Source organism: Conger conger, chromosome 17 (genome assembly GCF_963514075.1).
Source record: "Conger conger chromosome 17, fConCon1.1, whole genome shotgun sequence".
Classification (NCBI taxonomy): domain Eukaryota; kingdom Metazoa; phylum Chordata; class Actinopteri; order Anguilliformes; family Congridae; genus Conger; species Conger conger.
The window spans coordinates 14938436-14952230 of NC_083776.1; the positions used below are offsets into that span (position 1 = coordinate 14938436).

General features: G+C 47.6%; 1 protein-coding gene across 1 annotated transcript in view; it reads right to left on the reverse strand.

Moving 5' to 3' along the window:
* Nucleotides 1-13795, reverse strand: part of dnah7 (dynein, axonemal, heavy chain 7) — a 93875-nt gene that overhangs the window by 23309 nt on the left and 56771 nt on the right. The window contains exons 44-49 of the mRNA XM_061226922.1: nucleotides 12987-13172; nucleotides 10872-11035; nucleotides 7853-8007; nucleotides 5870-6060; nucleotides 3424-3557; nucleotides 2365-2700 (exon numbers count right to left, since the gene is read on the reverse strand). Coding sequence (XP_061082906.1) covers nucleotides 2365-2700; nucleotides 3424-3557; nucleotides 5870-6060; nucleotides 7853-8007; nucleotides 10872-11035; nucleotides 12987-13172 — 1166 coding nt within the window. The remainder of the gene's footprint in view (nucleotides 1-2364; nucleotides 2701-3423; nucleotides 3558-5869; nucleotides 6061-7852; nucleotides 8008-10871; nucleotides 11036-12986; nucleotides 13173-13795) is intronic.

The window sequence follows — 13795 nt, forward strand, 5'->3', positions numbered from 1 at the left end:
ATTTAATCAGCCAATCATGTGGCAGCAACAAAATGCATAAAAGCATGCAGACGTGGTTCAGCTGTTGTTCAGACCAAATGTCACCATGGGTAAGAAATCTGAACTGAAGTGACTTTCATCGTGGAATGATTGTTGGTGCCAGGGTAATTTGAGTAAACTGCTGATCTCCTGTGATTTTCACACAAAACAGTCTCTAGTTTGCAGAGAATGGTGCGAAAAACTAAAAACATCCGGTGAGCAGCAGTTGTATGGGCAAAACACATTGTTAATGAAACAGGTCAGAGGAGAAGGGCCAGACTGGTCGAAGGTAACCACAAATAACATTGCAACAGTGGTATGCAGAGGAGCATCTCTGAACACACAACGCATGCGTGGATAGGCTATGGCAGCAAAATACGAATAACAAAAAAAAATAAAAAGTCTAATAAATAGCTGATAAAGTGCTCACTGAGTGTATATATTTTTGAGCCGAGTCGTTATGGTATATTTAGGTTTGGCTGATGACTGAGCTTAAGTTGCCACAGAGAGGCATACAGTCTGTGATTGGCCTACTTCTTCAGTGCTGATTGGCTTCTTTTATTCTCAATAACAAAACCGCACTGGTCATGGGATTTCCAACTGCAATGTCAATCCTGCATCTGAAACGCCAATTGAATTCTCAACTGAAGCATAATGCACATTCTTTTACCCTTCTACATAAGTGTGATATCTGATTAAAACTGGTGATGAAATTACCTTCTGCTTTAAAACGAATCAACAAAATGTTGATTAATTTTAAGCCGTCGCTGACTGACAGAAACTTTTACCCGGCGGAAAGGCAGACACCAGACGGCAACGCCTCAGTGAGATGGAGTGTGCTCGCCCCTTATTTAATTCTGCCCCAGCCTCTCTGTCACTGTACACACACATTAAAATAAATGATAGCTTTGCTGTAGTTTCCATTCATTTTGAGTCATTACTCTGAGAAATGTATTTACTGCGCTTTATAAAGACTGCTTGTGTTCCTGCAGGTTCCTCTCAGGGGCAACCCCATTCCGTTCCATTGAAATTCAGACCGAATCGACAGACAGGGTTCTTCATGAAAGATGAGAGCGTCCCAGAAAGTTTGGGTTTGTTGCTGTGAAAATCTTCCCCTTGTTCCACAGCGTGCCCCGGGCTGCTCCTGAGGTAAGGTGACCCACAGTTGAAATGTGTGTCTGCAACAATGTCATGAACTCACAAGGGCCAGGAAAAGCAAAGGCGCCTCTTTCTATTTAGATAAAGCACCGCTCCCTCTGCCGGGCACAGATACGAATAATCAATACGACATTAGCGGTGGAGAACCGGTTCGCCGAACACGCTGCGAAAGTTCGAGAAACAATGTGACTCTCGGGCCACCAAACCTCCAACAGAAGGTTGCAACTCTGGCCCGTACCATCTTCTCATATTTTCCTTCAGAAATTCAGCTCTTGGGATCAGAGTAATGTGCAGGCTCACTCTTTGTCAATCTCGGCATTATCGGGGCGGAACTACCTCTTTTTTCAGACGGATTGAGTGGGTATTGCCAAGAGAAGGCAGATTTCACAGACTGACTCCGTGTGGGGACTCGGGGAAAGGATAAAAACCAGGCGTTGGACCTAAACGGAGCTCAATTACGTCTTTGCAAAACAATGAGGGCAGGTGTAATCGATTCTCCTGTGTGGTTCCACCTACTCTTAACCCTGCCAGTCCGCCGACTCCGCTGTTCCTGACACGCTTTCGGTTTGTTGCGTTTTGGAGCCAGGCGGCGATGAAAGTTCAGTTTTTTTCCTTCCAAATGCTAGTTTACAGACTGGCCTCCGGCGACTGTCATGCATTATTCATGCGCACTGAAGCAAGGCCAGGTAACTGCACTGTAGTGGGTGGCAAAGTTTAAAAACAAATAAAAAAAGCAATTTATTGTCGATAGCCCCCCCCCCCCCAATAATTCAGTGATACATCTGGTAGTGGACAAAAACTCAGACACCAGGGAACAGAAAAGCACCCCAAACTCATTTCTCTGGGTGAGAGACTGCACAGCTGGACGAAAAATCTGGGTGAGAACTCCAGTCTGTTTTCACACACGGAGGCCTTAACGCCTTTCCCTGAAATTATGTTAATTGGTTGTTACACGCAAAGTCAAGTTAAACTGGCACTAATGGCATTGTTCGTAATGGCTCTTTAATTGGAGTGTGCAAAGGAGATCTTTCTAAAAATCACTCTGAGGAACGTCTGCGCTCATTGCGAACGTATTTAGTGCGTGTTTCTCCTACATGCTCGGGCGAACTTGCCGTATGAATATGTATGGGGCAAAACTGAAAAGCTGAACCCCTTCGTGGGTCTGCGCATGGAGACGCACTTGGTTACCTCTCGCCCAGGTTGTCGCTCTTGTCGGAGTTGTCGATGGAGCCGATGAAGAGGTTGATGAACCAGGTGAGGGAGTACTGGTACATGGGCTCGATGTTGGCCAGGTCGGCGATGGAGAAGAACAGGATGGCCGAGTGCACGGCGATGGGCGTGTAGCCCATGCGCGTCTCGTCGATCTTCACCTCCGTCACCTCGGCGATGGCCTGCTTCTCCGTGATCTCGTTGGCCAGGACCTTGGAGGAGGACAGCACCTGCACGGCCGTCTCGTCCTCTAGGATGTTTCCCTCGGAAGAGGACAGCACCTCCAGGATTTTATCCTCGATCTCCTTCAGCTGCCTGGAGGCGGGTTACCAAGGAAACGGGACAGAGAGGCGAAAAAAAAATATCTCAGAAAAAAAATTATCTCTGTGCCATACCCCTCAGCCGGCGTCAAATTCAAGCCCAAACCTGACTTATCAGACATCTGTAATTCTGCATTATCCTCACAGATCTCACTTTAGCCAAACTTTTGCTCAGTCGTACACAAGCAGGGTAACTGAGTGTCACTGCAGAGGTGAACAGGTCTTACAGCACCTGAACTACGTCCTTGATGCCTGTTGTCACATTCATGTTGCACAACAATATCTCCACACGTTCACATTATTGGTTGGTGTCACTGGTTGGTGCCTTGCATGGCAGCCAATCACCGTTGGTGTGTGAGTATGTGTATGTGAATGGGTGAATAAGAAGGCGCTTTGGATAAAGGCGCTATATAAATGCCAAACATTTAACATTTACATTACACAGAAACCGACAGATCCATCATCAGCTTACTCCAGTGGTCTCCACCTCTAGTCCTGGAGAGCTACAGGGTCTGCTGGTTTTAGTTTTCACCTTAAAATCAGCACCCTGCTGAAACCCAGGTAACTAGTTGAGGTGAATTAACTGTGCAATCAACTACTCTAATTGATTAACTGCAGAGTATCAACAAAAACCAGCAGACCCTGTAGCTCTCCAGGTCCAGGGTTGGAGAGCGCTGGCTTACTCAATGTGAAAAACGCCCCTAGAGCAGGTGGGTACCTCTTGTTCTCGGCCCCCTGTAGGATGAGGGCCTGTTTCTCCTCCTCCAGGTCAGGCCTCTCCCGCGCCACCACGATGCCCAACAGCTGGTCCTGCATGCCCTCAGGCGTGATCATGAAGTTCAGCAGGGTCACCTGGAGGAACGGGCCAAACGGCACAACTCTCAACTTGTATAAATGACTACTATGTCTAAACCGGCAATTACAACATTGGCATTGCAGTGTTAAAAACCCGCTTTCATGGTCTGCTATTACAGCATGGTAAAGCATTATATTGCTGATTTAACACTGAACATTTTTCTGTGAGCTGGGATGAAAACGTTGTTTTCTGAAGATGGTACCGTGGACAATTCGACAGGTCTTCCGAAAGTTTTTGCCAAATGCTGTGACTTGAAACAGTTTTGGGAAACCACTCCCAGAACAGCGCTCAACGCCCAGTGGTCAGTGAGGAGCATTCAGAACTGTGTTGAAACCCTTAACGTGGTTACCAAACATTCGAGAACACCTCTCCCTCCCAACTGCTGTCCCAATCTGTGCCAGACCGTGACATAGTGAGCCCTGCACCTGAACACTGACGAGCACAGCATCATACTGGAGTTGGCACTGGGGTTAATATGGACTGGGAAACGCTACGCTAGGCGGAATGCCAGTCACTGCATTTAAATCCCATCCAAAAAAGGGCGGCAGCAGCCTGGGGCGCCGTGGGGCACTTCAGCCCAATTAGCGGCTAATGAATCCGCCGGGAAGCACAACGCCAAGACCCGGGCTACTCCGGAGGAGCCGCGGCGCTCCTCTTTAGCGCCGCTAAGGGTATCCAACGGGGTGAGGAGCCAGTGGCTGCAAATTTGCTCCCTCCTAATGAACGACTGCGGCAGTCGTAATTCAGTTTCTATGGACAGCCCCGGTGGCCCCGCAGACGGTAAAACCGCCGGTAGACTGTAGACGGTATATATTTCGCAGCTGTCGACTTAAGAGCAGCCCAACCTCTCTTCTCCAGCGCTAATGCCCAGTCTCCCGGCTGATTGGCTGGAGGTGAATCGCTCTTCTGAAAGGAAAGATTGCGCTGTGTGGATGTTGCCGGCTTCTTTTAATGTACTCTTTTCATGAGCGGGGGAACTTTGAGAAAACGAGTCGTAAGTACTTAGGTAAAATGATCCAAATCCCCCCTGGCCTCCCCGGGGACTATAAAAGGCAATAATTGATAGAAATGTGAAGTGTGCAGGAAATGCGCCACTGTAGCCTGCCAGCTCACCCGCATTACATATTTAAACCTTTGGGCACTTTGTTTAATCACACCGCCTATAATTTAAGGACGCGCGTCTTGCATTTCAAGTAGCCGGCGGTTTTCCCCCGCGTTCGCCGGGTTTCTCAAACGGCTCGTATCGCCTCTCGAGGAGCCCACAGATGGCGCGGGTGAATTCTGGGACGCGGAAGACGAAGCCGAAGCCACTTCATTAAAACGGCACGCTCCTGACAGAAGCAGATGTGCCGCTCGGCTCAGGATGTAAACATGTACGAACCCCCCCCGGTGAGGCCAGACAAAGGGGAAGCGCGCGGGCCACGTCTGAGGGTGAGAGAATGTGTGCGGGAAAACGTACGCCGCTACGACACATGGGAGCGTACGCAATCAAAAAGCATGCATAAAACATCAATTCATCTTTTTTAATAAATAACAACCGTGTAGATTAGTCAAACATAATAAAAATCTGCACGGTCTTACTTTTATATCAACCTCCAACCGGTCTGTTACATTTTATACCGTGTTTTTCTTTACATGTTACACAGTTATACCATTTTTGATGGAATTTCCTTTCATTTATAGGCTCATGGCATTCAGAGGACAGCCTTATTTGGAATATAATATAAATAAAACAGCTGTTTAGCTGGAACGAATAGCTGCTAATGTGGTTGTGTCACCTTTGTAATTCATAGCATTAGCAGCTTTACAGCATAGGCAACAGTGCATGCATGCTTAATGGTACTTCACTTTATTGCAGATCAATGTGAAATCAGTAGACACCCTTGCTGTAAAATCCATCTATGCCAGCTTGACTAACTTCAACATTGAGCCGGTCAAGCTGGTCATTTCAAAAGATAGATTGAGCTGGGCAAACCATGTCAAGCTAGGAGCTGGTTTGAACTGTTCAACCAGCTACCAGCTGTTTCAAAACCTACCTTGAGCTGTTTTTCGAGCTGGTCTTTGGAGCTGGTCTGAACTGGTCAACCAGCTACTAGCTGTTTCAAAACCTAGCTTGAGCTGTTTTTTGAGCTGGTCTTTGGAGCTGGTCTGAACTGGTCAACCAGCTTCCAGCAGTTTCAAAACCTAGCTTGAGCTGGTCTTTGGAGCTGGTCTTAACTGGTCAACCACCTTCCAGCAGTTTCAAAACCTAGCTTGAGCTGTTTTTTTCCCCAGCAGTTTCTCCTTTTGAGAGCGGGCGGGGCCGTACCTTGACGGAGGTCTCGGGCAGGTAGTGCGGGTTGCGCAGCTTGGTGGTGATGTAGAAGCGGAAGTCGGGAGCGTACTCGATGGTGGAGTCGCCCAGGCGGATGCAGATGCTGCCCCCCTGCTTGAAGGTCTGCTTCAGCAGCAGAGGCTCCAGGATGGGGTCCAGCTCCTCGCCGATGTTCTCCAGCAGCACTGCGGGGATGAGGGGCGAGGAGGGGGCGCTCAAATCCCGTTCACACTCTCCCTCCATTTTACACCGACTGCTCTAAGGTTGAATGTGCGGCTACTGTAGACATCTGCTGCTCCTGCACCGTAAAATGGCTTTTATCGTGAGACCGCTTGAAAGTACGCTTTGATTCAAATTGACTTTTTTTTGCTGGCTTTGATAGGCTTTAAGGATCAAATCAAATCAAATGTAATGGGTTTATTTTTTTTTCCCAATTGTATTTCGCACTGCGGTTGTCAAATTCCTTTGAATGTGGGCTCCTTTGAACATGGAATTGTGAGAATTGTGTGAAATGTCTGAGGACAATTCCTGCACTATTTTCAAAATGTTTTGAAATCGCCGGTGGAAAGGCTTGTGGGTGCTCTTCGCGGAGATTAGCCGTCTTTCCCAGATGAGCACATTTTAAGAGAATGAGCGCTAACCCCTGTCCACTTCAGCTTCAAACGGATGCTGTTTTACTCACTGAGAGACAGTAAGCAGGCAGGTTATTTCATCATTGACTCAGGTGTAGCTACAGCTGGCTGGTCTGGGATAGGCATTAGTACCAGCGGTTACGTAAGCCGTTCATCTCATCTCCACATGCACACATCCAATGAGGGAGAGAGAGCAGGGGCCTGGGCTTCTGACTGCAGTTCTGTCACTGCAATCGCTTCACTGCCATACTGGATCACAGTCCATGTGTTTGTGTATACGGACTTATGACACATGCTTTAAAATGACAGGAAGAACAACAATACATTACAAGTAGAGGAAGAAATAGTAGCAGAAGAAGAAATATCCAAAAGGAAGAAGGAAGTAAAGAAGTCGTAGAAAAAAGACAGAATAAGAGAAAGAAGACTAAGAAGAATGGTAAATGTACTGCATTCACGTATATATCGCGGTGGGTTTTTTAGTCAGCAGATGTCTAGGTGGCATGGTGGGTTTTGTAGTCAGTGGATGTCTAGGTGGTGCGGTGGGTTTTGTTGTCAGCGGATGTCTACGTGGCATGGTGGGTTTTGTCGTCAGCGGATGTCTAGGTGGCATGGTGGGTTTTGTAGAGAGCGGATGTCTTGGTGTCATGGTGGGTTTTGTAGTCAGCGGATGTCTAGGTGGTGCAGTGGGTTTTGTAGTTAGTGGATGTCTTGGTGGCATGGTGGGTTTTGTAGTCAGCGGCTGTCTAGGTGGCATGGTGGGTTTTGTAGTCAGCGGATGTCTTGGTGGCATGGTGGGTTTTGTAGTCAGCGGATGTCTAGGTGGCATGGTGGGTTTTGTAGTCAGCGGATGTCTCGCTGTCTCGCAGCCCAAAGGGCCAGTTCAGAGTAGGCCTGGCCTGCACAGTACAGGCACAATGAACAAGTTGTGGAGATGTGGGCAGCCCTCTGGGCAGAGCTGAATAACAGCTATTTCTGAAGAAGGCATGCATTCGTACTCACGTGGCTGTACAAGGCAAGAAGTAGTATGCAGCAGCAAAAAACATCGAAAACGCACCCTTGCCTATCCACAAAGGTGGCCTTCCACCGCACAACAGCAAACAAGCTTATTAAGTAAATAAAAGTTTTATTTGCGCTTTAGGTTTCTTATTAAGAAGAAACTAGCATAAAAGCATTATGCAAATGACCTGGCAAACTTTGAAAGTGTTGTTATAAACAGTTTTTACGACATGAGGCAAACCCGCATTCCTTAAGGGCAGAGAGGAACCAGAGTGTACGCGTGTGCCTGACGGAGGCGTTCGCGTGGTGGAGGGAGACCCATTCGGGGCACGGGCGGTACTGCGCTCACCGGGAGTGCCGAACTGGATGCAGTTCTCCAGCGTGCGGACGAAGTCGGCGTCGCTCAGCTTGACGATGTGCAGGCTGTTGGCCTTCTCCATGTTCTTCACCCACTTGTTGGCCTGGCCCTGGGGGTCGATCATGAGAGGCCACCTCCTCGCGTTCCTGCTCAAATACGAAAGGGGGGGAGAATGGGTTTATCCTGGAAGGCGTCGTCTCTCCTCCTGTCCTGGGGCTGAGTGCTGGATTTCACTCCCGCTGAGCTCTCGTTTAATTCAGCTTAAATTAGCCGTTAACCAAGTACTGACCTTCATCTGAGTCGCTCTTCGCTCTTTGTGAAACAATTATGCAGTTGGAGATGGGTACAGTACGCGTGCTATAAAAAGACACGCAAGTTGTTTATTTAACATATTTTTATGAAGCTCCTGCCCTCAAGTCAAACAAATCTGGAGCAGCTGTCTCAATTAAACTCACTTATTTCTTAATTGGCTAATTCTAGGCCCCTTTGGGCAACTAATGTCTCTTAATAAACACATTTGGATGTGTGTATGGCAACACATATAACCTGGATCATGCATAATAACTTAATGCACAGACCAAGAAAATATAATTTATGAAAAACGGAGTAGCACCTTTAACATAATTACTAATAACTCCCTTAGTGCAATTAATATAACACCTTTAATTGTAATGCTATTTTTGTTATGTGACAGAACACATAATTTGAATCAACTGTCTGACTGAACTACCTCACACGTGCAAATGAATAATTTTTCAGGATGTTATGTTGTGGTAATTAAGGAACTGATCATGCTTCATAAACCGGAGGAATATGAAATTTAGCAGAAATGTCTGCAGTGTCTGCATTTCTAATCTGCTTAAGATGGACAAATGAACCTGGAACAGGAGTCCATATTGCACTGACTCTGTTATTAGTGCCATCATTTCTCAGGGTGAATTCTCAGGGTCTGCTGTGCCTCCTCAGGTATCTGCTGAATTAGGGTTTTGCTGCACCCTCTCAATAATGTGCCGGACACTGCGAGAGACATGACTCTCCTCAGCTCTCCTGCGGTTCCTCCTGGGGGAAATTCCTGCCGCCAGCCTAAGATGGAGTCCGTGTCTAATCCAGCTGGGACCATCTGAAATTCAGTATTGGTCTGCCGTCTGTACCAAGCTGGTCCACCGGCTGGAGAAAGCCTTGTCAGCACGGTTGCTATCTCAACCATCTTCTCTACAGACCATCTCCGAACCAGCTTAAAACCAGGCTGGAGCCAGCTTACAACCAGGCTGGAACCAGCTTAAAACCAGGCTGGAGCCAGTTTACAACCAGGCTGGAACCAGCTTAAAACCAGGCTGGAGCTAGCTTACAACCAGGCTGGAACCAGCTTCTTTTCGACATCCCCGGCGCCATTAAACAATAGTGACCCATCGCCGTTCAAGAGCGGTGCTACCCAACATGCACCTGACCCGCACGTTAATCTATAGCACGCATGTCTGATTCTGGGGCTCTCGTGTGCCAAATCTTGAGGTGCATTGTGAAGTGGATTTGAGTCTTCAACTGTGATCTTGATCATGCTGTCTATCAAGACGGTGACAGGCAACGCATTATTGGCAACTGATGAATAGGTAAGACGGTATTTTCTTGTTTTTAATGAATGTGTTACCAAATGATAATTGATGGAATAACCATAACTTCAATATAATCATCAGCAAAGTAACATCATCCAGCTAGCTAACTTGAAGTGAAGTAACATTATCTAACTTCGTAGTTAGCCTAAGAGATTAGCCCCCAGACCGCCTGCATCTAGAACAAAGAACTAAAGCCTAATTAACTGAGGACTACGCTGGAACAGAAGCTACGGCATGCCACCAGGGCCCATGCTTGGCACTGGAGAGCAGCGGGGTATTCCCAGAGGTTTCAGTGCCACTGGGACTTAATTAAATACCTCTGCTGTTTTTCACTGTCGGCAGGGCTCCCTGTGGGGTCAGTCTGGAGCGGTGTGTTATGTCCACATTTAAAACTGGGGAGGGAATGCTGAGCGATTTCAGGGATTAAAGACCGCGGAATCCTGCAGGTTCAGCGCTGACCACGTCTCAGCAGGATAAGACTGGCTAATCAGGGAGGCTGTAATCTTCCGTTTGCAGAGTTTTCACATTGGATTTTTTTTTTTTTTTTTGTAGGTGAACTCATTAGTTCCACTGGGGAGGGTGGGAGAAACATCTCCACCGGCCGTCAGGATCCAATGGCGCAATCCTGGGCTCTTTCTGTATGATTAACCTCGGCATAATTAGTGCTACCACAGAAATGTCTGTGTAAAGGAGGACGTTCAGAAATGGATTTTGGCACCAATTCCACTTATTAATCACAAAAGGGACTTGGATCCAGGCGAAGGTTTAAAAAAAGATTTGGTGCTCAATTTCTCTTTTGACTGTGTTACTTATCACTGTGTGACTGTCTTTTCCGTACGCATCTTCGATAATGTAACGAGCTTCATTAAATTTGAGGTATTTAAAAACCCCTTTGTGATACTCTGTGGTAAATACCCAAACAAGCATTGAGCAGATAACGTCACTCAGTGTCAAATTTAAAGGCCCGCACGATTCGGCTTTCTCTTCCTGGTTTTAGTATCTAAAACACCCACACAATGTTCGCAAAGAACAGTCCCTAACCCTGCCCCAGAGCGGCGCAGAGCATGGTCAGATCTCTGTGCTAACATTTAGCAACGTGATCCGATAATTATGCAAAAACACACGTACGTCTTGTCGCATGGGAAATTGTTTTACTAACAGCTCGGAAAAATAGCACTTTGATTATATCCATAATTTGACCAAAGCTATTTTTGGACTTGAATCAGGATGGAAGACGAATCGAAAACTACATGATGTGTGTGGGCCTTTAACGTGCGAGCATGTGGGTTTTTAACCGGAATCGGTGCAATCTTCCAGCGAGGACGTTCGTTCGCCCCGTTCCCCGTTCCGGGAGCCGGCTGACGGTGGTGTCACGTGACGCGCGGGCGGGGGCCACTCACGAGATGATGATGCCGTTGTCGATGGAGAAGCTGTCGGACGGCAGGCCGGCGATGGTCCAGGCGCGGATCTTCACCGGCTCCCCCAGCGAGCCCATGAGGGACAGGTTGGCGGAGCAGGGGATCTGCCGGGTCTTACACAGCTCGATCCACTCCTCCGTCTGCGTCTGAAACAGTTACTACCTTCATTTACCATCTGAAGAGAAGCTCATTTCATTTACATTTTCATTCCCGTCCACCATTGGGAGCAAAGTTCTGCCAACCACAAAATGAGCAGCGCTATTTGTGTGTAATCAGTGACACGCTGACATGAACCAACTAAGCCTTTCGCTGTGGAAAGCTAAAATATTTCGGTTCACACAGTCAGCGATTGGCAGCTTCACCTCCAGTGGACCTTATGAAGCTTCACTATCTCATCACAAAGGAAGATGTGCTGGGTCAGTCTGCCGTGGCCTGTCCATTCAACCCCAGCAGGATACAACACTGTCTATTCCCTTCAGAAAATATGCATGGTGGAAGAAGAATAAAAGTTCTGCAGCACTTGAAATGCAAAACCTGGAAACACTTGCACAACCTGCACTGAGGTCTTTTAGGAGCCATTCTAAACAGCTGTGCCAACTTGGGAATCAAACCTGCAAGCCCAGCTCCGTATCCTTATTTTAGAACAATGTGCACACTTCACAAGGCATGGCAATGGCTGGACAATATCTGCGATGTTATGTGATCGGAAAGCCAATACTGCAGTGGTTGCCAAAGGCGGTGGGTTTTCCATCGAGCGCTCCGGGCTCTGCAGCTTTAAGAGACTTTGCCTAAAACAGTGTTCCGGCAAATAACCAGCTAATACTGCCTCGGATATTGCAATTTTGCAATTGGCCTGCTGATGCTACTATGTTATTCTGACAGAAAAAAAAAAAAAAAACAATTGACAGTACATTAAAGCCAAGATTGACCAATATGCTCTGTGAGGACAGAACCCTTGGAAATAAACTCTGAAATGACACTGAACAGTCCATTAGAGCGTGATATTTTCGAAGTCAAACACAATCACACAGAACGGGAATTGTATTCAGTTTATCGTGCAGCGAGACAAATTGCACAATAATCTATAATAATATATTTATGAGCACAATCTAGATGGAAAAACAACAATTCTCCAGGCGCTGCGGACGAGGCAGTTGACAGGAATGCCTGTGTCAAGTTATTAAATGCGTCATTCAAATTCGCCTCCGTTTCTGTCCTCTTACCGTTTATATCAACATCTCCCTCCCTGGGCGAAAACATTATTTTCAGAACAGGCACGGCCTTTCGCAAGGATGGCAGCAGCCAGCAGGCTTCTGAGCTGTACGTTTGCAGACCGTTTCCCTGGGCAAGCAATCATTTTTCACAAGGATGCCTTTGTTGTAAGAAATACGTGCGAGAAACAAAACTCGTGTACACCAACGATGTCTTCAGAGGGGGAAGGACGAATCAATTCGGGATCACTCTGCGCATCACGCAAGTTTGTTGAACGTTGAAACGTCTCCGTCGGATCAGAGCTCTACCTGTCTGTAGCTGGAGGTGAAGGCCCTGCTCTACCTGTCTGTAGCTGGATGTGAAGGCCCTGCTCTACCTGTCTGTAGCTGGATGTGAAGGCCCTGCTCTACCTGTCTGTAGCTGGATGTTAAGGCCCTGCTCTACCTGTCTGTAGCTGGATGTGAAGGCCCCTCTCTACCTGTCTGTAGCTGGAGGTGAAGGCCCCTCTCTACCTGTCTGTAGCTGGATGTGAAGACCCTGCTCTAAATGTCTGTAGCTGGAGGTGAAGGCCCCTCTCTACCTGTCTGTAGCTGGATGTGAAGACCCTGCTCTACCTGTCTGTAGCTGGAGGTGAAGGCCCCTCTCTACCTGTCTGTAGCTGGATGTGAATCCCTGCTCTACCTGTCTGTAGCTGGATGTGAAGGCCCTCCTCTACCTGTCTGTAGCTGGATGTTAAGGCCCCGCTCTACCTGTCTGTAGCTGGATGTTAAGGCCCCGCTCTACCTGTCTGTAGCTGGATGTGAAGGCCCCGCTCTACCTGTCTGTAGCTGGATGTGAAGGCCCCGCTCTACCTGTCTGTAGCTGGATGTGAAGGCCCCGCTGTACCTGTCTGTAGCTGGAGGTGAAGGCCCCCAGGTAGGCCACGATGGCGGCGGAGATGAGGATGTCTCCAGTCAGGTTGGTGTAGAGCTCGCCCAGGTTCAACGCCGTCTCGCTCCAGCGTGTCTTCTCTCCCCCTAGCCCCCCGATCAGCTGCTCCGCCCGCTCCAGCTTCTTACTGCACAGGTCCACCTGCAGGGGGCAGCAAAGGGCAGTGTGAGTGCGGAATATGCACTCTGAACACGCCTACACCACTCTCTGCAAATACTACAACAAATGCACTCTGCTTACTCACTCTGCACACTCTACATCCACTGCAAAAGGCACATCCATGGCCTCTTCTGCCATGAATTGCACCTTTCCTCATGGACGTGGGTACCCTAGTGCTAGACCCTTCCTGACTGAGTGCAAACTTTTCATTACCTCACTGCGGAGGAAAAAAATACCAAGAAGTTCTCAACTAATCTTAGAGCTTTCTAAAGAAAAGGTTCACGGGAGAACCGACTTGGTCCGACTGTATCACAATTAGCTAGTTACCTTCTTCACGGATGAATCTCGAAGCAGTGGCACCTTTTAATGAGGAAGACACCATTCCTCAGCCATTTTCGATTCCATAAGCCTTCAAAGTTTTAACAAGTTTTTTTTTTTTTTAAATGAGCTGATGGGAGTGTTTAGGAGCGCTCATATTCAGAACTCATAACTGCATAAACTTTTTAATGACCTGTGGCTCATTAAAAAGACAAGGGACTGAAAAAAACCGCACTGCCGAGAACATTTCAAGGTTAACTGTGGGGAAGTTTAGCAGGCTCCTCTGC